This window comes from Lycorma delicatula, chromosome 1 (genome assembly GCF_047948215.1).
Source record: "Lycorma delicatula isolate Av1 chromosome 1, ASM4794821v1, whole genome shotgun sequence".
NCBI classification, from domain to species: Eukaryota; Metazoa; Arthropoda; class Insecta; order Hemiptera; family Fulgoridae; genus Lycorma; species Lycorma delicatula.
In genome coordinates this window covers 60,903,963-60,931,574 of record NC_134455.1, presented here as the reverse complement: position 1 = coordinate 60,931,574, position 27,612 = coordinate 60,903,963, and the positions used below count along the sequence as shown (strand labels likewise).

General features: G+C 36.2%; 1 protein-coding gene across 2 annotated transcripts in view; it reads right to left on the bottom strand.

Annotated features, from left to right (window-relative positions):
- LOC142318114 (uncharacterized) overlaps window positions 1-27,612 on the bottom strand; it is a 51,087-nt gene that overhangs the window by 11,481 nt on the left and 11,994 nt on the right. For both annotated transcript variants that reach the window (XM_075354653.1, XM_075354654.1), the window contains exon 5: window positions 14,861-15,118. In XM_075354653.1, the coding sequence (XP_075210768.1) occupies window positions 14,861-15,118 (258 nt within the window). The remainder of the gene's footprint in view (window positions 1-14,860; window positions 15,119-27,612) is intronic.

The window sequence follows — 27,612 nt, the reverse complement described above, 5'->3', positions numbered from 1 at the left end:
GGATTCTGTCCTTTTCGGAAACCACATTGTTCTGGAGATAAAAGGCCATGTCTCTGTAAGTACCATATAAACCTGTGGTTTGCCATTCTTTCCATCACTTTACATAAAACACCTGTCAGATAGGGTGAAGCTTGAGGGGCTTGCTTAGTCTTTACCAGGTTTAAGTATTGGTACGACAGTGACTTCTGACCAGATGGGTGAGAAGACTTGTACGGATAATAAACCATTATAAATGTTCAATAGATGTTGTAGCGTCGAATTAGGAAGGTGTGACAGCATACCAAGGTGAATGTTGTCAGATCCAGGGGAGGTGTCACATGAGCTTTTAAGTGCATGTGACAACTCATTGAATAAAAATGGAGCATTTAATTCACCACTGTTTAATACTTCCATCTTTGTCTTGTACCTCTGAAATTTGTTACTATATGATGAACTGAGGGAGACAGAGCAGAAAGAATCTGCTAAAGTAGTTGCCACTGCAGGAGATGATGAAAGGAGTCCTCCTTCATGATTAAGCTTGAGAATAGATTTTTTTGATGATCCATAAATTGCATGGATCTTTTCCACACAGTAGATGTGAGGTAGTGCATGAGATAGTGTTCGTGTATTTTGTTCATGACTTCCTCATAGTGCCCAAGAATATTCAATGACATACCGCTCTAGCCCTCAGTATAAATTTAGATGTTCCGTTATAGGTCTGCGTTAAATTTGCTTAGTGCCTGCCATCAATTGCTGATAATGTTTTGGCAATCATCATGGAAGGACGTTTAGGGTTTCCTGATGTTTGTGGGATATATCTATTAGCATTTTCAAGTATCATGGACATAAAAGAGGAAAACTGATCAAGGACGTCTGTGCCAACATCATATTATGATGGGAAGGCTTTGTGTTAACTGTTCCAATCTGCCTTTTCAACAATCCATCTTTGTGGCCTTTTTTTCACCTTGCAGTCAACACCAAAAATAATAATAATTGGCTTGTGATCACTGCCATGAAAGTCATCAAAACAGACCAATTAAAATGAGGGAATAAACTCGGTGAGCATTCGGAGAGGTTGATGTTGGACAATGTACCAGATGATAAGGACATGAGACCCATCATTCAGTAGAGAAAGATCCAAGTCTTGTCTCACTCTGTTTGTCATAGATCCTTGAGAGGAGCAGAAAGATGAGCCCCAGGAAATATGATGGGCACTGAAATCTTTTACTATTAACGACAGCAATGGGATTTGAATGAGGAGTTTTGACATTTCTAGAGCATTGAACTCGGAGTTCGGTGAGAGTTACAAATTGCAAATATGTAATTTAAGGGGATAGAGACCTTCACAGCAACAGCAGGAATAAGGGTAGCTAGTGGTATCTACGTAGCCGACACCTCATTCCGCATGAAAATAGCAACTCCACCACTCTCTTTACTGTTTACTAGACAGTCGTATCTCTCACAGAAATAGCCTCTGAATGTTACCGCATCTTGTTATAGAAGATGCGTTTCTTGGAAGCACATTGTTCAGTTTTTGGTCAAGGTCGCAGACACAATGTTGTTCAAGAAACCATAGTTTTGCCAATTTCGCAATAACAACTAACTAGGGTTTATCAACAACTCAGTGAATGGTGTTATAAACAACATAAGCCAAGGTTGTTTATTATTACAATTCTGACCTGTGTGCAAATGATGATGTCAGCTGTTTTGTCAGTCAGTTCTCTTCGTGCAATGGGTGTGTTAGCTTCGGTGCTGTGTACAAGTTTTTTTGTTATCAATAAATTATCGGGTCAAGCTCTTTACAAGATTTAAGTTATCTAAAGACTTTATGTAATTTTTACTTACTGCTCGTGGCTGTTTCTGTGTTGTCGAATATAATACATATAAAAACTAAAATTAGATTATTTTTTAAGTAAAATGTTGTGCTTGGTAAGACTGATCGTGCTATGTTTTTTCGTGCTGTAAGTTAATTATGTGTTTGAATTCCTGTTTTTTATTTTTTATTTTGTGAATGTAATGTTTATTCAATTATTCTCAGTTAAGTCTTCTGTTCTTGTAGCATAAATGTTATTTACCACATTGTTTTCCTTTATTATAGTTGATGCATAAACTCTTCTTGCGTTTCTGGTATAGTTATAAATTTAACAAGCTTTAAATAATGTTGATGTGCTGTTTTATTTTTTTTTCTCTCTTTCATAATTACTACCCAATCCAGACCATCAGATCCTCTCAGAACTCATATGATTAGTTGTTCATGTGCGTGCACCAATAATCTAATATCTTCAATGCAGGACTGAAGATCCCACACTGAATATCTAACGTTCCATTGAATAATGTTCATAAGTAAAGGTAGTTATAAAAAAAAATTACAGGAAAATATATAAAAAATTTGTTGCATGTGATACGATTTTTCTTTTTCATATTTTTGATTTTAAGAAAATTTCATGCCCTGGGGTCAGGCAGTTCCTCAACCATATCCTCCAGTATACGAGGTGATGGAGAAGAGATTTTGGATTTTGAAAAATGGAGAGTCGCAGATGACATCCCAGAGGGAGTAGTTGTATGGGGTTCCTTAACCCCATACAATGGCATATTAGATGGCTTATCGCCAGTTGTGATTACTCCTGCCCATATAAGTAAAACTTTGGGGACAGGGACTTTCAGAGGGACTGCACTGTTGGATTTACTGACTGCAACCAGCAACTTTTTGTTCATCTTTTTTCATCCCTGAAATAGAGGCTGTAAGTGAAGCAACTTTATCAGATAACATCTGAACAAGTTTTTTTAGTTCACTGCAGGATCCACATTGCTGATTACCTAAATTTGTAGGAGCTTGTTTTGATGTAGCAGTGGCAAAAAATACATCTAGTTTAACCAGGTTCCGTGAGTAAATTGTCTTTTTATATTCTTTGTGTGCAGCTGGAAAAAATAACTTCTGCTCGGTAGAGATTCTGAGAATTGCCCTTCCTTCTTTAAAAGCTGGGCAATTTCAGGAGTGGGCTGTATGTGAACCACTGCAGTTTGCACATTTTTCATCTTCTTGACAGTTTGTGTCATTGTGGTCTTCCTTAGCACATTGAGCACAGATCTTCGTTTTCGAGCAAGATGTTTTAGTGTGACCATATCCTTGACATTTGAAACATCATTGTGGGTTGGGAATGAAAGGTCGTACTCGAAATGAAAGATAACCAACTTTTATTTTTCTGGTGGTACTGGAAGGTTGAAAGTCAGTATAAAAGAAAGTGTTGGTTCTTCCTTTCTGCTCTGCCATTTTATTATACGCTTTACTTCTATAACATCTTGGGGACAAAGCTCATCAGTTATTTCAGTGACATCCATATCCAAAAGGCAAAAAATAACTCCCTGCCTCGTATTTAGAATTTTATGGCATTCTGCACTTATATTTATACTACCCATATTACGTAGACTTAAGATAGATTGACTGTGCTCATTAAATGTTTCAATGAGAATCGATCCGTCTCACAGTTTTCTAATGTTCTTCAAGGAACCACTTGAACTTGTTATAACTTTGTTTATCAAGAAAGGGAGGCCTTATGGAGGTAACCACCTTCCTGATTATTTCAAAGAACAACGAATCAGATGTTTTTATATTTAAGATTTAATGCATCAGGATTTAATGCACTCTCTTCTGCCAGACTATCATCCTCATCAGACAAAGCTGAATGAGGCCTCTTTACAAGATTAATATTGATAGTTTTTCAGATGGACTACCAATCATCATATAAGTTATTTGTGGACTAGTAGTGTTCTCCAGCAGAGAACATGCTTACTAGAGCTAGAGCTAAACACAACTGGGTTTGCCCAGGTGCCCAGAGGATTCAATCCTCTGTGGTATTCACAATCATAATAGTGATTGTGAATCCATCGGCACCCATTGGCACAATAGTTTCCACCTTGGGTTATGGTTGCGTTTCATAAGGTGTCGCAATGCCACCAAGTGTAAATGAAAGAGGAAATAGTGTAGAATGTTGTTGTGCAAGGGTATATGTTGTAATTTGTGTAGTGTTCATGGTTAGTGTATGTGTATAGTGTAAAGTGGTAAAGTGTTCTGCAACTTGAGTGTAGTAGGAAGAAAAACTGCAGAGGCTAGGGTTATTAGGGTTATGGGGATGCCAACCCCCAAAGTTTTAAAGAATAAGACTCCCCATCGAGGCTAATCTAAGATTGGGTTGCCTAGATCAGATATCTGCAAATTATGTGATCAGCTATATCCAAAACTTGTTTTGACATCTTCAGACCATGAACGGCAACTAGTAGAAAAAGAATGTGCATCATATGAAAGCTGATGCAGCTTATAAGCCGCCGGCAGAAGATGGATCAAATCCAACTTCATGATGCTTTCTGTTGACTTATAGTAAGTGGACTGTACTCCTGTTAAGTCATTCTGATATGTATAACCAAAGATAGTACTCCAACTATAATTTCGCAATATATAACCAGACCTGCAATCAAGCAATATGTTTCTTTGGCATCAACTTGTTGCAAACAGAGACTCAAAGGAGATAGGTTCATGTATACTCAATTGTCATTTCAAATTTCAAAAACTTAGCACCTACAGAGAAGCAAAAGCTCATTATATGGTCAGACAGATATGTCAGGCAAAATAAAAATAAAACTATTCTCTGTTTATTCATGTTTTTAATTGGATCTTCCTACTTTACTGAGATACATAAAAAATTTATGATCACTGGCCACAGCTTTCTCTCATGTGATCTTGACTTCACTGTAATTGTGCATCAAAGAAAGAAAATGAAAGCACTTGTCCCTGCAATTTTGAAGTAAATAATTGAAGCATTAAATCTTAAATCACCATTTCTCTTAATAGAGATGGATCAAAAAAATTTCAAAAATTTAGACATTATTACAAATGGGTTATTTCTGATGTGAAACAAATTTAAAATAACAAAATATGTTTGGTTCAAAATGTGTAAGGATGATGTTGGTTTCACCTATGCTAGAGAATCCACAATTCATTAAGACCATGGAAAATTTCAATATTTTTAAGCCTGTGTGGAGTTAACTATGGAATCTCCTTTGTCACAGCTATACACAAGTTCAGTTCCAATAGAGAAGGAGAAGAAAAAAGATCTGCTAACCAAGGTGTAATTCTTAGTGGATCCAGAACAAACTTTTTTATAGTAATTTGTTTACAGTGTAATTTAAAAATATAACTATTAAAAATATTATATTACTTGATCATAAATATTTATTAATCAGAATTTAAAAAAAATGTTTTTTAGATAAAAAGAATACATTTCGCATAAAAGGTCTTCATTTATGAGCATACAAACAAGGTTTTTTTGTTTGTGTCATGGAAGAAGGGCCTAAGTTGAATAACCACTAATTTCATTTCCTGCAACTTGAAAAGGCTCTCCTGTAAAATTTACAAAATGTAACGTAGACCCTTATTCCAGACACCTATTCATTTAATGTGTAAATTTTTTTAAACTATAATTTACTAAAATCGATCAATTTTCCTCTCTGACAAGATTGCAAAGACAGTCTAGAAATTTACTAGGCTGATTATTAAAATACAGTGTAATGTTTAAAGGCTGGTTTCTATTTTCAATGCTATCTAGCTGCTTAAAAATACACATGTTATCTTCATTTTGAAACACTGAGGGAGAAAATTGATTATACTGATCAACAACGATTTTGTTAAATGAGAGTGAATAACTGATTCTTATAGTATTTTTCATACTGATTTCAAATATGAAATCATAATTTCTTCTATCAGGCACAGTAATTAAAATGAACACGAATGTGACTCATTCTTACTACTTTCATCTTAGTATAAACATATCACCCACTCATTAGTTATTTCTATTATTATATTTACTTATAAACTGTTGTGACATGAAGAATGATTGCCATTTGCAATTCCAGTGGTTTGGAGAAAACTACACCAGAAATATGAAACTTAGATGAAGATGAAAATGTAGAATCTTATGCTGACATCAGGTGATGAAGAAAGAGATCCAAACTTTTTCAGAAAATAGATATATTGAACTCCATTTAATTAATCAGTCAGAATTAAATGATCTAGTTTGTGATCTAAATTTATCAAAGAATCAAGCAGAAAATATTGCATCAAGACTGAAAGGTTGTGCACACTAGAGAAATATTTTTAATTCTCATTCAAGTGTGAGTTCTCGTGTGTGTAATATTCAGTTTGTAGCTGACTTTTGTATTTGCAGGTGTATGTTGTTCAGTAAAGTGAGTGTATGTTTATTAAATTAGTGTATTTATAAAGTGTTTCTTTTTAAACAATATTAGTTTTAGTCAACCAAACACTAAAATAAGTGCTTTTCATGACAGACAGTCAGAATTTGAACATTTCTTCTCTCAGTATGAAAATTTAGTATACTGTAATGATGTGGACTGTTTACTGGAATTTTTGGGACATATGCATCATCCTGACAAATGGCAACTTTTTATTGACTCGTCAAAGCTTAGATTGAAAGTTATTCTACTTCACATTGAAAATAAATAACCATAAATAACATTAGCATATGCTGTTCACATGGAGTCTTATGAAAATAAGAAACTTGTATTGAGCAGGATTCAGTATGAGAAATATTTATGGTATATTTGTGGAGATCTGAAAGTCATAGCACTTTTACTTGGACTGCAACTTGAATACACAAAGTTCTGTTGCTTTTTTTGCGAGTGGGGCAGCAGGGACAGGAAAAACAATTACATAAAAGAGCAGTTGCCAAAGAGATAGGTACTGATTGTTAATTGTAGGAGAGAAGAGTGTTGTTAGTCAGGCCACTACACATTAAGCTAGGTTTATTCAAAAATTTTGCTAAATCAATGGATCCTAATGGTGAAAGGTTTCAGTTTCTAAAAAACAAATTCCCTAATATAAACATGCTAAAATAAAGGAAGGTATATTTGTTCGACGACAGATAAGAAAACTAATGAGTGATCCAGCACTTGAAGAATGTTTGAATGACTTGGAGGTTGTTGCATGGAAATCATTTCAAAATGTGGTACACAAGTTCCTTAGAAACCATAAGGCCGGTAACTACAGAGAACTTGTAAGCGAACTCCTCCAAAACTGCAAAGAACTTGGGTATAACAAGTCACTCAAAATTTATTTCTTACATTCAAATTTGAATTTTTTCCCAAAAAATCTCGGTACTATCAGTGATGAACATGGAGAATGCTTTCACCAGCAGATATCTATAATGTAAACACAATACCAGGGAAAATGGAACCCAAAAATGTTAGCCGACTACTGTTGGAATCTAAACAGCTTTCTACCTACAGCAAATTACAGCAGAAAATCCAAAAGAAATAGATTTTAGGTGAGTACAAAATGCATGTAATGTATTGTCATATTAAATTCACCATACATTTCTTGTTTGGAAATAAATTTCAATTACAAAAACTGAGGACGATAGAAAAAATTTATTAACATATATGAAACCAGCATAAAAAAGACTTTAATTATCAGCCATTCAAACTCATTTAACAAAAAAGAAATTAAATTTTGTTGACCAGTGTTATCTGAGTAAGTTTGATAAACAAAGTTAAATATGAAGTGTTAATTTTAAATAAGAATGAAATATTAATAAGAAGTGTTCATTTTAAATCAGCTGAAGTGATGAATAGGAACTTATGTCACAATCTCATCTTATAAGTAGGATTGAAAAGTACTCAAAAAAGAATACCTTTGTTTAGGTTACTTTAAGTTTTTGAAGATAAATTTTATTTATTAAATGAAATTGTAAAAGTTAATAGAAAAGAAATATTTGAAAATGAATAAGACCAAATTCATTGGTGTATGGGACAAAATATGTTACAAACTAACTTTAATTAATTCTTCTTAATTTTTTAAATGCTATCTTTTTGAATTTGATACCAAATTAAAAATACCTATCAACTTTCAAACCTTAATTTTAGTTTAAGTTTTTTAAATGTTTAATTTAATTTAGTATTTTATTTAATTTCTGTTTTAAATGAAGATATGTTATAACAGAAAACATTACTCATTTGAAAAATATTTTTGGGAAGAAACATAAAGAGTCCTAAGCAAAACCAAGCTTGTTATTTTTTTTATCTTAAAAATTTACTAAAATGCGTGTTTCATTTTTTTGGTCTGATGAAGTAATTCCTCACAGAAGCTTGCAAAGCTGGTTCATGGAAATTTGTATCGTATGAAAAACGTTATGTCTGACCAGAATTCAAACTCGGGACTCTACCAATCCCAATCCACTATCCAACCCAACATTCATCATCAACACTCCTAAATATACTCCCATATTCAATTAACTATCCTGTTGATAACATTGTTCAGATTTGTTTTTATTTTAAGCCTAGCGATGGTATCTTTTTTAAAACAAATTTGTCTCAGAAAGATAAAAAGCTTTCTCAGAAACGCTAAAGTGTATAGATCTTCTTCTTTCTTTTTTTTTTTCTCCCTACTTCCCCAGGCCGGGTATCCATTCAAGTATGCGCAGCCCGGGAAAGTGTCCTTTAAACTCAAAGGAGGCCTCCCCACCCGCCGGCTGTACGTAGGGCACAGCAGGTCAGCCTCCCCGGTTGGATCTTTTGTTTTAATGTGCCTGCCTCAACCCCCCCCGACAGAGAACCAGGCCCGACAAAGCCGTCCCTAGCCCCCGCCGAGGGAACCGGGTCTCGGTCTTTTCATTACCCAGTTGTTATGATCCCCAAACAAAGGAATGATCTTCTCCTCATAACTACTTGCCTTAACGAAAATATTAAACTACTAAGTTACCATGGGGCCTCAATGGCCTCTTAAAAGGGCTACATCATCTTTAGCCTTTAGCACTATCTTGGCAAACTCCTCCATTTTGTTCCAATTGTCAGTGGATCGCAGTAGAAAAAGAAGCAGATTCTCCGGATTTAATTCTTGCAGCCCTGCAAGTCGTCTATGTATAGTCCATCTATTACAGTGGAACAGAGTATGTTCGGCAGTATCTGAATCCTGGCAGAACATGCAAATAGGTGCTGGTCTTCTACCGAATCGATGTAAATAATATTCGAAGCTACCATGCCCAGAAAGTATTTGAGTAAGATAATAACCAACCTCCCCATGTCCTCTATCAAGCCACATGCCCAAGTCAGGTATCAATCTCCTGGTCCAGGTAGCTTTAGTGGAAAGATTCCATCTGTCCTGCCATATGTGCCTGATGTTGGCTTGGGCTTCTTGTTTTGGCATGCCACGATACCTAAGTGATCGCTCTTTAACTAAGAGGTCGATAGGGGGAACTGATGATAATACACAAGCCGCATCGTAAGAGATGGTGTGGTATGCAGAAGTGATGTTTATAAGAGCTTGCCTATGCAGAGATCTAAGTCTTGCGACATTTCTTGCAACACAAAGTGCTTTTTCCCATATAGGTGCAGCATACAATAATACAGAGGTTAAAGTTGGCAATGACCCGCCGCCTAGATGCACGTGGAGCTTCATGTCCAGCCAACAATCTTGTTAAAGCCTTTGCAGTATTCTCGACCTCTTTACATTTCTGTGCGAGATGAGGACTAAACTTTAGAGCTGGGTCTATAATGACACCAAGATATTTTGTTACTGCCACATGGTCTAATCTACGATCGCCCACGCGGAGATTTAGGTCTCTGAGTCGCCTTCTTCCAGCCAGAAAAATATAGTGACATTTATCTAAAGACAAAGATAGTTCTCGGTCCGAGAGCCCGTTATTAACCAATGTTAGCACTTCATTACCGGCAACTTCAAGGTCACGTTCAGTTTTGGCTTCAATTAATATAGCCAAATCATCGGCATAAGCAACTATTTCCGAGCCTTCAGGTAATCTCAGTCTGAGTATTCCATCAATTACTATTAGCCAAAGCAAGGGGCCTAACACAGACCCCTGCGGCACTCCTCCATGAAGCTGATATCTAAATTTACCTTCGAGCGCCTCGACCAAAGTCCACCTATCAGTCAGATATTCTCGTACTTGTCTTTTGATATAGGAACTAATCTGTTTGTCTGTGAGAGCTGCCATAATCGTATCCCACCGGACCAATCCAAAGGCATTTTTTATATCTAACAGAATAAGCAACGGGATTCTTCTGGTACGCCACGTACCAGATCTGACAGACAATACCGAGTTGGTAATTTTATCCAGAGCTTGCAGCGTGGATCTATGTTTCCTGAACCCAAATTGGTTATCATGAAGCCCGTCTTTGGACTCTAATTCTTGGATAAGTCTGTTTGCTACCAAGCGCTCGGCAACCTTTCCCATATTATTGATGAGACTCAACGGCCGATAGCTAATGATTTCTTGATTGCCGGATTTCTTAGGCAGGAAAACAGTCCGTGACTCCTTCCAGCATGCGGGGAAAGTCTTGTTTTGTACTCCATAATTGGCCACGTCAGTGATTTCCCAGGGGATTATCTTCATTAATCCTTTGAGGAGGGCAGCCGGGATTCCATCCGGACCCGGATTTTTTTTTATCTTTCAGACCAGAAACGGATACAGCGACCTCGTTTTGTGTAAAGCGTTTAGCTTCACAGTCTATTATGTCCGTATGTCCCTCGTCATGAACAGGGAAGAGACTATGAAGATGCAGTCTGGCCGTTTCGGTAACTAGGACAGGCCAGCGGCGTCCTAGTCTCTTCATTGCTATTTTGTATGCCCGTCCCCACGGGTCTGAATCCAAGTCAGCACACAACTGTTTCTTTTACTAGTCTTTATTAGATGATTCAACGCCTAGCTTGGACAAATCTTTCCTTTGCCTGGTCATATGGAGCACCGCCAGCGGGCCGCAGCCTTTGCTTTTTCCTACGCCAAAATTGTAACACTCTTCGCTGATCTGCAATTTCAGACGTCCACCAGTATACTGGGTGACGACCCCCTCCAAACAGCGGGACTCTAGACAGTTCTGTAATAATTGATTCTTGAAGGACTTGCGGCGTTACTATTCTTCCATCAGATAGGGTCCTGGCAATCTTGTTAACCACCACCTCAACTTGTCTTGGACTAAATCTAAATCGTGCAGTGGCTGATGTTGAAGGTCTTGCGTCTTCCATAACAAGCAAAGTTGCTAGGTGATCGATTCCAGTTTCAGATTCAAGAACGCTCCAACTAAAGACGTTAGGATTCCATCTGCCGTCCACCAGCATAAGATCCAGCACTGATCTATGGCCTCTTGCCTCATAGGTATAAGTGTAGTCATTCAGGCAGATCAGCCCTGTGGCCATCATCATGTCAATGAAGATTCGTCCCCTTGTATTGGTATAAAGAGCTGCCAGTTAAAATGGACTTACAATTAAAGTTGCCTAAGAGTATAGGTCTACTAGGTGCCCGCTGTATGACTTGCGTTGATGTACTGCGCAAAGTCCCCGATATTAATGTTTGGGCTTACGTAACCGACTATAAGGTCAAAGTCCGGGAGTGCTACTGCCAGAATTCCCTCACCTCTATGAAGTAGGTGTCAGCCAAGACGGCCGGAGACATTTCTGATAGCAACATCCCCAACCACGTCAGCCCACCAATCACCTCTGGCCGCCGTTCTCAGGTTGGGCTCTGTGGTGACTATAAAGTCAACCTCAAGATCGTTCGCAGTCTCCCCCACCAGATCGTGGGAAAGAATGCTCCTGTTGGCGTTAGATAGTATTATTTTAGCCATTATTTAGGTAGTCCACATTGCACTCCTCCTGTGCGATGGTCTGTGCCTTTGCAGTCAAGGCATTTAGTGGCCTCCTTGCAGTCTCTTATCACATGGCCTTTCTGACCGCAGTTGTAACAAAGGGTTGACCTATCCGGGCCCTTACATACCGTACTCGTGTGATCAGCGGCCCAGCATCTTTGACATCTCATATTATCAGTCCTGATATAAGCCCGGCAGTGAACCCAGCCGACCTTAATTCTACTGGAAATTAACTTAGTTGCAGCCCTCTGATTGGTTATTACTGTCGCATTTTGAGTATTTCCATAAGCCTGCCATAATGAGGTAATTCTGAAGGACTTAGTGTCTCCAATAACAGCCGTTATAGCCTCGCTTAATTCTTGCGCCGTGTACTCTCTTCCATGTCTTTAACGTGTACCACTCGCGTCGGTCGCCCTTAGTACGAAAATCCACTTGAAGGTCAGAAGCCCTGTCTCTCAATGTTGCGGTAAACTGAGCCGCATCTTTAGGAACTTTAATTCTGACTTCCAAGTCTTCATTTCTACCCTTGCGAAGGGACAGGATTTCCCCTGCCTCGTCTTTAAAGATCTTATCCTTTACAGTCCGGAGTAGATCAGCATACGACTTGCCCTGTGACCGGACAACCACCACTTTGCTGCCCTCCACAGGAGGTGTTGATCGCCGAGCAGAAGCGGATCTAGAACGCGTTCTACTCTCTTCAGTTTTTTTCGGCGCTACCATCAATGCAGGCGTCTCGCTAGTCCTGAACAGATAGATAACCATCTTCTTAATCATGACACCAATAGGACCACTTGGCAGAACGAACGCCGCATTAGGGGCCCTTAGTAAGATCTTCTTGACCGCGCCTAGTATACACCCAGCAGCAGCCCTGTTGTCCTCTGTCGAGTCGTAGAAAACAGTATACTTATTGGTCTGAGTATCGTATTCGTCATCCATAATGACAGAAGTGTCTACAGCTATCATTCCAGGCTTCTTGCCCTCTGCCATTGCCCTTTTGGACTTGGTGATATCAATAAATTGACAGGTATCTGTAACACCCTCTGCAGGCAAGGTAATTAATTTGGCTTTAGACATTGTCCAGGCAGACCATCTCTTAGCGGTCATATCCAGAAGTTCCTCATCAGTTAGTTCAAGACTTAATATATCTTCCTGATCTGCACCAGGGGGCATATCAGTCTGTGTATATTGCGAACTGGTCTCTGTAGTAGTCGTAGTCTCCTGCAGATGTTTTAAAGCAGTGTATATTTCTCTTAATTCTTTACTATGGTCATACATATAATTTAACATGTTTTTTCCCAGATGTCGTTTGTAATGCATCATCGCTTGTCCTAGTCGAAGAGTAACCTCCTTTAAGCCACCAGTATAGACCTCTTCTTCAGAGGAGGATTGTCTAATTCGTTTTTTGCCCTTGGGATCAGTCGGTTTCAGCGGTGGAAGGCCTGAGGATCCCTGTTCACTAGCATAACTTTGTTCTGCTTTATCCGCCATGGATGATAAATAAACTCAGCAACTATGTAGCAGTTGTGTTCTCCAAGTAATTCCCTTTAATTTGATACCCAATAAGGAGGGGTCAATGGTCCCCCAAAATCGAAAAAAATTAGGGGGGTCAATCAATCGGGTATGACCCAATTCGTATAGATCCTGAACGGTTTTGATCCAGGACCAAACGGGGCGTTCAAAAAAGGGGGGGGGTCAAAACAGTCCCCCAAAATAAAAAAATATATAAGGGGGGTCAAACGATAGGAAATGACCCAATTCGTATAGATCCTGAACAGTTTTGGTCTACGACCAACGGGTAACAAGATATGAATGTTTAAAGTTACCCCTATAAAAGTCTGTAAACACTTAGAAAAAATTCAGTATACCTACTGTTATTAGTGAAAATTTTCCAAGTCCTTATTTACATTAAATACAGTGACGTCACTCTCCTGTATTCACTTGCACGAAATGTCCACTATGAAAAACAGAAATAACTCAGTTGCACGTTGTCTAATTTTCACAAAATTTTAAACACTTATTTGTATATCCATCCTCGATGTGAATCCAAAATTTCCGTTTAAAAAAACAAAAAAGTTTTTTTAAAAATTTTAAAAACTTAGTAATCCGTTAACCAAAAATTCTATTTTTTCTTTAGACCTGTCTAGTAGTCCAATCACAATGTTAAACAGCACTTTCCTGATAGATAAAGCCGAAAAAACCCAATCAAAAGCAAAAAATAGCGGAGCGAAAATAGCACGTCTTAACAGTCCGAGTTCTCCCACTCAACTAAAAAAAGTGTATAGATCTGTGCAGCAGTATTTGAACCAAATTACTGTTCAGCCAGCACAACAAGGGAGTTGTGGTATGAGGCATGCAGAGGGAAGTAGCAGTCCCCTTTGTCTATCTGTCTCTCTCACACACATGAAAGTAGCTTGCTGCTACTGTATTCTTTAGAGCTCTATTCTTGTTGTAGGCAAACAGTATGCTTTCAACACCTCATAACTCTTGTTGCCATTGTACACAAAAACATTTATTTAACTTATTTTCATTGTTAATTGGCTATTTTATTTGTTTTTTTGAACTTACATGTTTCTAATTTTCCTTTTTTATTATTTAAAATATTACTTTATAATGAGTTTTGAAAAAATATTATATCATTATGATTATGAAAAAACATCACGAACTCTAAGTAGCTTTTAATTTTGCTTTTGTTAATACCAAATTTCTTGACCTAAAAGCTATTAAAAATAGCTTTGTAAACAAAAAAATAAAATTGTATAAAAGAATAACTAATTCTTCGTAACAAAAAATGCAGCATTTGCATAAACAAACACAAATGAAAGTTGATAAAACTTAAAGTTTGGGAGTTGTAACAGCTCCTTGTTTTTTACTTTAATACCCTCACATAGCAGGAAAACAAGACAGATTACTTCCGTGTTTACTGATCTGAATGAGTATGCCAAAACATTCTGCTCCTTCAGTTAGAAATTTCTTTTTAAGCTGTAATATATCGAATTATTTATTTCACCAAAATCAAACACAAATACAGTTAAATATTTTTTTTTTTTTATGATTATCAGATGTAAGACAAGAAATTAAGTCTGGATGACTCAATAGAGAAGCCAGCACAATGACAAAATAACTGACCAACCATTACGTAAATTTATTCTTAATTGTGTGTATAAACACATGAATAAAACTAGTCAAATTTTATACTTTATTTGAAATTAAGGCTTACCCTCAATATTTGTTTGCTGCTGATGTGGTTGTGGATTATTATGATGGCTTGCAGGTTCATCATAATGTGAAATGGGAGGCAAAACGTGTGACATTGGTGGTTCAACAACAGGACAAGGTGATGATGTTTCATGATGTTGTACAGTTGGTTGAGGTGATGGTTCACTAACAACCAATGTTGAACCTAAAGGACAAGCAGTCGCCAATGTCATCGGTATTGTTCTATGCTGGTGTGTGTGAATTACTAGGCTTGGACCAGCTGGAAGTAGAAAATAAAATACAGGTTAAAGATGTAAATTTTATATTTTAAATTTCTTAATATTATTTGGTAAGGCCTAGAAATACTCTTGTACAAAATGAAGTATAAGGATTAAATGAATTAAGTTATGAACATGGGAAAATGATACTTTATTTCACATATATCAAATTCCTAAAAACTAAAAGTCAGCTGCTTATTTAAAAATTTCTTTATTGTTTAGTCCTTAAATTTTATTTATTTACTCATTGTTGCTTCAGCTGACTTATCGCACAAACTATTTTACAAATTAAAAAAACACAAATTATTATAAGATTATGTCTGTTTAATCAATCTAAATACAAAACTGTTCCCAAAAATTCTCAAGTTAGTTGCTAATTTAGGAAACTTGGACTTACGAATTTCTGTGGTCAAAACACAAATTTATGACCTGTAACTTACACATTCTTTGTCCAGATTTTACTAAAAATGAAATTAATATATTATTTTACACATATATTTATTCCGGCAAACTTTTAAATATTACTGGATCAAATCTATAGGGATGGAAGGATCAATACAACATTTTTCTTGATATCTAATAAAACTGAAAAATCTACATTGCTAATAAAATAAAATAATTTGTGATGAAAAGTTTTCTCTCGCAGTCTTTCTTTCTCTCTCTCTCTCTTTCTCTCTCTGTGTGTGTGAGTATTTAAGATGAAATTTTTAAGAACTTTAATTTGCTGACTATTCAGCATACATGGAAGATTTCAACAATATAAAATAACTACCATACAGGATTGAAAGATTGATTCACTTGATATTCTCAAAATCTTCAGATATCTAGCCTTGTTTAATCAGTCTTTTAGTCTTAATTTATTCATCACCTCAGACATATAATTAAACAGATATTTTGATTAAAAAAAAATTGGTTGAATGAGTCTATAAGAAGATGTATTCCTTGTTTATATAGTGAGTGTATCTCCCTCAATTGTTAGACCAGGATTTATTTAATCTTAATCCATTACAGAATGGAAATTAGGAGATAGTGATGAGGAACTAGTCCAACTTGGTCTTGAACTACAATTTTCCAGGTGAGAAGGAAAGAACAAGGAATTATCAACGAACCATCCCAAGAAGGAAGTGGAACACATTCCTGCCTCACTAAAATATAAAATATGTTTAACACTGATATAATATATTAATATATTTTACACGAAATATAAAGTAAATAAAAATACAATAAAAACAAAATGAAGATAACACAAAAAATGGACACATTAAGAAATGTGCTTTGTATTATACATATATAACACAAATAGATTTAATACTCCATCTTTAAAATTCAATGAGATTAAATCATTAATAAGTATTTGAAAGTTCAGGAAAAAATTGTCAATTCAAAAATCTGGATGCTGTATAGCTTTCAAGATGAAAAACAAAACAACTTATTACATTTGTAAAAACAAATGTTTTGTTTTTACATATTGTTCTAGAAGTATACATTTTTTTTCAGGGCAAAAACCACTTACGTGTTATCATTGTCCGGGTACGATATTTGTTCTACAAATAACTGACAGTTAAAATAATTTAAAAACTAAAAACTCCAACATGCAAAATACGACTTCAGAATATAAGGCCTGTAACAATATAAACAAAATAACAAAACAAAGATATATCACAATATATATATCTTGAAATATTAAATTGCAATCTGCATGACAGCAAATGGCATGAGTGTTTGGAACACACAAGAGTAATTTATTTATTTATAAATGGAAGGCTCAAAGAAATCATAAAACAAGATAACAACACTTCACTATCCCCCACAATTTTTTCATGTTAGCCCCTAGTTTAAACTTGTGATGCAATGCCGCATAACAGATTTAATCCTCAAGGATGTGGTGCACTGTCAGTCAGCAGTCACAGTGAGCACAAACTGAAGCATCTCTTAGAGTCATCAGATATCCATGAGCAAGCCTAATGTGTCCTATTCGCAAACAGCAGATAATAACCTCCACTTGACGGTTATTTCTGCATAAGGAGCTCCAAGGTGAAACAGTGTTTTTAACTGGGTGAAGTTTATTGTTCATGGTAGTGTCCCACTCACTTTGCCACACATCATGAACTACCCTCTTTACGAATAGACAAGATTGATAGAAGAAACACACCTAGTAAAAGGAGACTGAAGACAAGCCTCTTTTGCCACATTGTTCAAGTGCTTATTGCCTGAAATTCCTGTACGGCTGGGGATCCAGCAGAAGCTCACTGTTGTATTACAACTAGTAATTTGCAAAATTACACTGAATCTCACAAACAACAGGGTGTCTGGAGTACACATCACTAATTGCCTGTAAGACACTCATGGAATCTGAGCAACCAAGACCATGTCAAAATTTTGAGCTAACCATATGTAAGGCCTTATTAATGGCATACAGTTCTGCAACAAAAATACTGGTGATGCTGGGAAAGCCACACATGTATGTTCTGTTGCCAACCAAAAACAACAAACCAAATTAACATTTCTAGAGCTTTCCACATAAACTGTAACATCAGGATTAATGGTATTTCTAATAAAATAAATTTTCTTCTGTATAATAATTGGATTTGTGTTCTTTTTATAACATTGACAAAGATCAAAGCAGTAATTAACAAGAGAGGGCTGTCAAGGAGGATAATAACGTGGAGCAACAGTAAGGACTGAAGGTAACTGTATATTTAGAGCTGAGAGAAGGCAATTTGCTCTGATGGCTAGTGGAGCAGTAGCTTTATGCTGTTCTTGGTATCGAATCAGATAGTGGTTAGAGAACACCATATCAAATTTTGGATGATTTCGTTGTGCTTTAGTATGAACTACATGAGTGCAAATCATTTGATTCCATCTATTGGAAAGGGATTGTTCACCACTTTCCACTTGTACACTTACCACAGGACATGAACGAAAAGCAACTGTAGCAAAACAGATGAATGAATGATGGACAGAATCTTGCATTTTAAGAGTGGTGGACCATGCAGATGAATACACCATACAGCCGTAGTCCAAGCTGGAAAAGACTAGAGCTCGATAGAAGTGCAACATGCATTCTAAATTGGCTCCCCATCAAGTATTAGATAAAACTCTCAGCATGTTCAACATTTTTAAACATTTTACATTCAGCTCCTTTAAATGTATTACCCACGTTAGTTGTTTGTCAAACCACAATCTTAAAAATCTAAACCACGTGCATGCTTCAATTGGTTCACTATGTATAAAAACAATTGAGGGACAGTATCTTCTCTCAACTGTGAAAAACAGATGCATTTGGTTTTCTTTGAAAAAAACGTGATTCTAGTCGTTTTACACCACAATTCTAAGCGGCTTATTGTATTTTGGAGCAATCTCTCAGTAGTAGCTGAAGTTCTAGATGTTATATAAATTGAGAAATCGTCAACATCGTCTTATGGCTATGACAAATAAGTTAACGCTTAGGACACTTTCCTGTTGTATTTTGTTTTCTAGTGTGTAACTTCCAGATATCGTTGTTCCAACTCGAACTTGAAAGGACTGACTGTTGAGGAAACCCCTGATAAATGCAAGGAGATTTCCTTCTATACCCCATTCATCCAGTTTATTTAAGATTCCTCTCCTTCAAGCTGTGTCGTACACCTTTTGCATATCAAAGAATACCACAACCAGGCGTTGCCGAAATAGGAAGGCGTTTTGAGTAACAGATTCCAGGGCAACTACATGATCGATAGCCAATCTAGCTTGGTGAAATCACACTGTTCAGGGGCAATTAGGGCATTTTTCTCAAGGTACCACACTAGGCGACGGTTTACCATACATTCCACCAACTTGCAAAGGGTTCGTACTGGTCCACAATAAAGGGCATGATTTATTTTTACCAGGTTTCAGTACGGGGATGACCAGTGCTTCTGACCAGGAATCTGAAAACACCTGGTCAGAGAATATTTTGTTGTAAATAGACAAAAGATGTTGTAATGAACTATTCAGCAAGTGAGATAACATACTGAACCTTATATTACCATTTCCAGAGGAAGTGTCATGGGAATTTTTCAATGCATACCTTAGCTCATCAAGAGAAAAGGGAATATTTAACTCATTTTGCGAATCTCCAATAATGCAAGGCGCACTTTCTACCTGTAACTTATACCTCATAAACTCATGACAGTAGAATGATGTTAATGAAACTGATCTAAACGAGTAACCAAACATGTTCACTACATCAATTTGCATGGTAACAAGGACGCCATTGGTTATTAGTCCAATTAGTGGTAGAGATTGTCCGATCCACACATGTCCCATGTCTTTCTCCAAACAACTGATTATGGAGTTGTCTGTGAAATGCTGTTGATATATTTTAACCATGATTTCCACTTAGGATATCAAAACACTAGTATACAGCCCTCACATTGTGGTAGGCGCAGAGCATTTCTGTCATGGCTTACGATTAAAATTATGCAATGCCCTATACTGATTCCTCAATCCCCTCCTGCATTCATCATTCAACCAAGGAACAGACTGTCTAGGTTTACCAGATGTTAAGGGAATATATTCAATCACACAATAGAGTATCACGTGTGCAAACACAAAAGGTTGGTAGATCAGATTGCCACTTTCATCATACAAACTAAACAAATCTTTGTACCTAATCCAGTATGCCTTCCCAACCAACCACCTACATATCTGATTCTGAGGCAAATCACTAACACAGCCTGAGATATTAACCAGTCTGTGATCACTTCCAAAAATGTTCTTGGAAATGTGCCAGTCAAGACATAGAAATAGTGATGCTGAATAAAACAGATCAATGCACGAAGATGTACCTGATGAAGATGATACAAAAGTGCAGGATCCATCATTCAAAAAGCAGAGATCTAAGTTCTGTTGCAGTTGATCAACTATTCTTCCCCGAGAATAACATGACAATGAGTCCCAAGATGGTGGTGAACGGTGAAATCGCCAATTATTAGGCAGGGTACAGGACTCTGGGAAATGAAATTGGATAGATCATCCTCAATGATATCAGAATTAGGAGACAGGTATAATTTGCAGATATTCATTTCAAATGACGTCATTATGGGGTGTTTGTATGCAATGGTATGAGCTAACACTACTTCCTTTAGGAAAACAGCGACACCTTCTCATCATCTGCCCTCAGTTTGATAGTCACATCTTTCGCAAACATATCTGTGAAAAAACATATCCTGGAGACAAAAGTGAATCTCCTGTATATAGTATATTACAGGATTCGCTTCCTTTAGTAGGATTTCAATACTCTCACAGTGAGAATGGAGACTGCAAACATTCTAATGAATAATATTTGTATCCATAAAAAACAATTTTCTCCTGTTTGCATAAAAATACTGCATGCAAACTACTTATCAAATTCTATCCAATTTTTCTTTTTGAATTTGATGATTTTTAATAAGTGCTCTACTTCTTTAGGCACTTCATCCATCATCATATCCTTGTAGAAACCTCAAGATGGTGAAGGAGTAGTGGGGGAAGCCTGAAAGGACAGAGAGGTGATAATGTTTTAATAAATCCCTTTACAGGGGATCTTGGTTATTTGCTGCATTGTTGATGCAGCAGGAATCTTATGTGTTTGTGTAATGATTGATATGGATTTAGTTTGACACCATCAATTTTTCTGCCAGAGGTTACCTTTTTGTTTGTGCTTAATGCTGAAATAGCAGCTGTGAGAGACTTTGCCTGTTCTTGCAAAGCTTCTACCAATTTTATTAGTTCTTTACACAATGCACATTCTCTCTCTTTTAGTATGCTGTGGGAGAGTGCTTGTACAAAACTAATTCTGGGTAGTAAGGGATTTCTCATGCTCAGTGATTTTCTCTACTCCGTATATGCCACCAGAAAGAGCACTTTCTGCTCAGTACAGATCTTTAAAATGCCTTTTTCTTCCTTGTACAAAGGGTATTCCTGAGACCTTGCCAAATGTAGACTTTACAGTTTATACATTTTTCTTTCTCAGTGCATGTGCTATCATCATGTCCCATATGGCTGCAACGTGCATAAATTTGTTCCTTTTGCAACCAGTTTTGGTGTGACCAAATCCCTGACATTGGAAGCAGCATCTGGGATTTGCTACATACGGTTGCACATGAACAGAATGGTAACCAATCTTTATTCGGTCAGGAACAATCTGACTGGAAAAGGTCAGAATTAGTGATGATGTTGGTACATCAATGCTATTCTCTTTTCTTTTAATCCGCTATACACAGGTGACTGATTGCACTGACAATTCTTCCGTAATTAGTGGTAATTCTACATTGGCCAAGTCCCTACAAAAGATCACACTCCTTTCCTAAAATTTAGCATTGTATGGGGCTCTAAAATCACTCGGTCTGTTCCTATGAACTTAATAGCTAGAGTTCTCTGCAACGGTATTCATTAATAACTTCAACCAGCAGGGCGCCACTCCTGAGTTTTTTAATCGATTTTAAAGACCCACAACTGTTACAATGCTCCTATTAATTATGAAGGGAGAAATCTTTTCAAAGGATTTATCTTCCTTATTAAATCTTAAAACAAGAAACCGTACAAAAGAAACATTACCAATATCCTTAACACTTCTTGTTTCCTTCTCACTCATTAAATCCTCAGTCGACAAAGTTGATCAAAGTCTATTTAAACCCCTGTTTTTGTTGGTTTTTAAAGTGAATCAACAACTACTGTAGAAGTATTTATTGGGATGGACATACAGTTCCCATGAGTACTGGCGATACAATAGACCACTCCAGTAGAGTGCATGTATAATGGAGCTAGAGTACTGGTGCCCAGAGGACATCATTCGAGGCTCACTACGTAGAGCCATCAATCCACCAGCACCAGTTTCCACCTTGGGTTATGGTTGTGTTTCATAAGGTGTTGCAATACCACAGACTGCAAATATTACAAGAATTAATGTAGGATGTTGTTGTGTAGTTGTGTAAGGGTATATGTTGTAATTTGTGTAGTGTTCTTGGTGCAGTGTATATGTAAAGTGTAAAGTAAACAAAGATCTCCTGGGACTTTCATAACCTATTCTACTTGTGAAATAATGGAAAAAGTTCACATAAACAAATGCCCTAAAATGCTTCATTTATGAGATAATGGCTCTTGAAAGATTTCACTTGGATTTCAGCTATCCCTGGAGAAATGAGGTCATACTGTAATTTTTAAGGTGTTAATTAAAAAATAGAATTAGTGATTTCTTATGATTTTTGGCCTGAAAAATCGAATATAATAGGTCCCAGAATTTTTCTGCAGTAGTTTTTGTGATATCTGGGGTGAAAACCAATAAATTGGTGGAAAAACAAGGTTTTTCCACCATATTTGACATATAATAATTTGGTAAATGAGTAATAAATATTAAAACTTTTCAACAAAACTTGTAGATGATTTAATTCTGAACAAAGTGGGGTAAGATAAGTTGAATAAAAGAAAGAAAGGTTAGAAAAATTCAAATTTTATTTAGAAACAGTATACTAAACCAAAGTGCACGAATCAGTTTATATATATATATTTTTTTTCTCTTCAGTTTGACTGGTTTGATGCAGCTCTCCAAGATTCCCTATCTAGTGCTAGTCGTATCATTTCAGTATACCCCCTACATCCTAAATCCCTAACAATTTGTTTTACATATTCCAAACATGGCCTGCCTATACAATTTTTTCCTTCTACCTGTCCCTCCAATATTAAAGCGACTATTCCAGGATGCCTTAGTATGTGGCCTATAGTCTGTCTCTTCTTTTAACTATATTTTTCCAAATGCTTATTTCTTCATCTATTTGCCGCAATACCTCTTCACTTGTCACTTTATCCACCCACCTGATTTTTAACATTCTCCTACAGCACTACATTTCAAAAGCTTCTAATCTTTTCTTCTCAGATACTCCAATTGTCCAAGCTTCACTTTCATATAAAGCGACACTCCAAACATATACTTTCAAACATTTTTTCCTGGCATTTAAATTAATTTTTAATGTTAACAAATTATATTTCTGACTGAAGACTCGTTTCACTTGTGCTATACGGCATTTTATATCACTCCTGCTTCGTCCATCTTTAGTAATTCTACTTCCCAAATAACAAAATTCTTCTACCTCCATAATCTTTTCTCCTCCAATTTTCACATTCATTGGTCCATCTTTGTTATTTCTAATACATTTCATTACTTTTGTTTTGTATTTGTTTATTTTCATGCGATAGTTCTTGCGTAAGACTTCATCTATGCCATTCATTGTTTCTTCTAAATCCTTTTTACTCTCGGCTAGAATTACTATATCATCAGCAAATCGTAGCATCTTTATCTTTTCACCTTGCACTGTTACTCCGAATTTAAATTGTTCTTTAACATCATTAACTGCTAGTTCCATGTAAAGATTAAAAAGTAACGGTGATAGGGAACATCCTTGACGGACTCCCTTTCTTATTACGGCTTCTTTCTTATGTTCTTCGATTATTACTGTTGCTGTTTGGTTCGTGTACATGTTAGCAATTGTTCTTCTATCTGTGAATTTGAACCCTAATTTTTTTTAATTGCTGAACATTTTATTCCAGTCTACGTTATCGAATGCCTTTTCTAGGTCTATAAACGCCAAGTATGTTGGTTTGTTTTTCTTTAATCTTTCTTCTACTATTAATCTGAGGCCTAAAATTGCTTCCCTTGTCCCTATACTTTTCCTGAAACCAAATTGGTCTTCTTCTAACACTTCTTCCACTCTCCTCTCAATTCTTCTGTATAGAATTCTAGTTAAGATTTTTGATGCATGACTAGTTAAACTAATTGTTCTGTATTCTTCACATTTATCTGCCCCTGCTTTCTTCGGTATCATTACTATAACACTTTTTTTGAACTCTGACGGAACTTCCCCTTTTTCATAAATATTACACACCAGCTTGTATAATCTATCAATCGCTTCCTCACCTGCACTGCGCAGTAATTCTACAGGTATTCTGTCTATTCCAGGAGCCTTTCTGCCATTTAAATCTTTTAATGCTCTCTTAAATTCAGATGTCAGTATTGTTTCTTCCATTTCATCCTCCTCAACTTCCTCTTCTTCCTCTATAACACCATTTTTTCTAATTCATTTCCTCCGTATAACTCTTCAATATATTCCACCCATCTATCGACTTTACCTTTCGTTTTACATATTGGTGTACCATCTTTGTTTAACACATTATTAGATTTTAATTTATGTACCCCAAAATTTTCCTTAACTTTCCTGTATGCTCCGTCTATTTTACCAATGTTCATTTCTCTTTCCACTTCTGAACACTTTTCTTTAATCCACTCTTCTTTCACTAGTTTGCACTTCCTGTTTATAGCATTTCTTAATTGTCGGTAGTTCCTTTTACTCTCTTCATCACTAGCATTCTTATATTTTCTACGTTCATCCATCAGCTGAAATATATTATCTAAAACCCAAGGATTTCTACCAGTTCTCTTTGTTCCGCCTAAGTTCGCTTCTGCTGATTTAATAATTTCCTTTTTAACATTCTCCCATTCTTCTTCTACATTTTCTACCTTATCTTTATAACTCAGACCTCTTGCGATGTCCTCCTCAAAAATCTTCTTTACCTCCTCTTCCTCAAGCTTCTCTAAATTCCACGGAATCATCTGACACCTTTTCTTCAGGTTTTTAAATCCCAATTTACATTTCATTATCACCAAATTATGGTCGCAATCAATGTCTGCTCCAGGGTAAGTTTTCCAGTCAACGAGTTGATTCCTAAATCTTTGCTTAACCATGATATAATCTATCTAATACCTTGCAGTATCGCCTGGCTTTTTCCAAGTGTATATTGTTCTATTATGATTTTTAAATTGGGTGTAATTACTAAATTATACTTTGTGCAAAACTCTATAAGTCTGTCCCCTCTTTCATTCCTTTTGCCCAGCCTGTATTCACCTATTATATTTCCTTCCTTGCCCTTTCCAATGCTTGCATTCCAATCTCCAACTATTATTAAATTTTCATCTCCTTTTATGTGTTTAATTGCTTCATCAATCTCTTCGTATACACACTCTACCTCATCATCATCATGGGCGCTTGTAGGCATATAGACGTTAACAATCATTGCCGGTTTAGGTTTTGATTTTATCCTTATTACAATGATTCTATCGCTATCCATTTCTCTTTTTAAATTTTCCAGCCTACCAACCTTTTTTAAACTTCTAACATTCCACGCTCCGACTCGTAGAATGTTATTTTTTAATTTTCTGGTGACCCCCTCCTTAGTAGTCCCCACCCGAGATCCGAACGGGGGACTAGTTTACCTCCGGAATATGTTACCAAGGGAGGCGCCTCCATCATTGCTATATGAAAATGCAGAGAGCCACATTTTCTTGGAAAAAAAGCAGCTGTAGTTTTCCATTGCTTTCAGCTGCGCAGTACTCAGAGGACTGAGTGATGTTGATATGGCCGTTTAAGTTTAAGTCGTCCTGACTCACGCCCCTAACAACTACTGAAAGAGCTGCTGCCCTCTTTCAGGAATCATTCCTTAGTCTGGCTCTCAACAGATACCTCTCCGATATGGTTGCACCTTCGGTCCAGCTACTCTGTATCACTGAGTACTCAAGCCCCCTCACCAACGGCAAGGTCTCATGATTCATAGAGGAGGCAGTTTATATTAAATGTCAAAAATGAACCTGCCATTTCAACAGAACAGATTTCTTGGCAAGCTTCTGTACTGCTTTTGTTGCTCTTTTTAGTTCTTCAGGGCTGTCCTTAAGTTGTTCAGCTGCATCCATAATTCAGCAAATTAATTCCTCTCGAGAATGTATTTTTGTTTTGTATACAATATTTTTCATTCATCCCCAGATGCAAAAATCTAAAGTTGTTAGATCAGGCAATCTTGGTGGCCAGGAAAGTGAACCTCCACAACTGATCCATTTTTCAAGGAAATGATTTAAGTGAGTAGAAATGGCACAAGAAAACTGGGGAGGTGCACAATCATGCTGGAAGTATACTTTGAATCTCAGTGCTAGAGGAACATCTTCAAGCAGTTGCAACAATTCTTCTTGAAGAAAGTACAAATAGACTCAACATTTGAACAGTCAGATAATATGAATGGTCCAAACTGATTATGAAGAAGCCCACAACATACAATGATGCTAAATCAATTTTGAAAATTGTCTTCCACCATTACATGAGGATTTACTTCAGCCCATTATGCTCATTGTGTAAGTTATTGACGCCATCTCAAGTGAAATTTGCCTCGTCTGTAAACAATACATACTTGTAGAATCGTCAATTTGTATTCCATCAGTTGTAGAACTCCAAGAGAAGCAGACCATCTCCAGAGTGTGTAGATGTTGAAATGGCTGCTTATGATAAGGATAAAACTTGTTTTGTTTAAATGTCCTCCAAACCATTAAATGTGAAACTCCAGATCCACTTAGAAATATGTACTGATGTCTGGACTGTGATGAAATATATCAATAATAATTTCATTAATAACAGTGTCTTGTTGGACAGATCGTTTGTAGCTGGTATGAATACTAGGTAGTAAACCTGTTTCCTGAAGAATGGAAAAAGTCACATTAATTGTTTTGGGATCTTGAATCCTTTGATTCGGAAACTTACTTCAAATTCTACTGAGCAATTGTAGCACTGCTATTACACACACCCAAAATGAATATCATATCAGCCTATTCCTCTGTGTAAACAAGTACAGCATGACATTTTTCATATGCTACAAAAATTACATTTCATATTCCTACGCACAAGTTTCAAGTTTCCGTAGTGAATTTCATCAAGAAAAAAACAAATAAATAAAAAAATACAGTATTGTGCATTGTTGATGAGCTGTTGTTATTTTATTGCCAACTTTGAAATAGTAATTCATTGTAATTCTGTCATTAATAAAAAAAACTATTATCTAATTAATTTTTATATATTTATTTTCTTTTATAATTGTTTAATTTCCAGTTTTTTATTAATTTTTTAACAGTAATTTTTAATAGTAACTTTGTTTTTACAAAATTTTTACATTACCGAAAAAGAATCTGGTTTTTTATTACAAAAAATAAGTACCTTTCTGACAAATAATGTACAATTTCTAAATAAAATTCAAATTTTTCTAACTTTTATGTTTTATTCAACTTATCTTAAATCATTTTGTTCAGTATTACATACTCTAAAAGTTTTGTTTAAAAGTTTTATGTATTTATTACCCATTTAACAAAGTTATTGTATATCAAACATAAAAAACAGGATTTTTTACTCCAGTTTACTGGACCTCCCCCCCCCCAGATTTCTCAAAAACTACTGCAGATGCAGTTTTGGGACCTATTTTATTTTACTTTTCCAGTCAAAAACCATAAGAAATGACTAATTTCATTTCTTAATTAACACCCTAAAAATTTCAGTACAACCTCATTTCATCAAGGTAGCTGAAATCCAATCAAAATCTTTCATTGGCCGTAACACGCAAACAAAGCATTTTAAAACACGTTTAGATGAACTTTTTCCATTATTTTCATGAACAGAATAGGTTATAAGTCTTG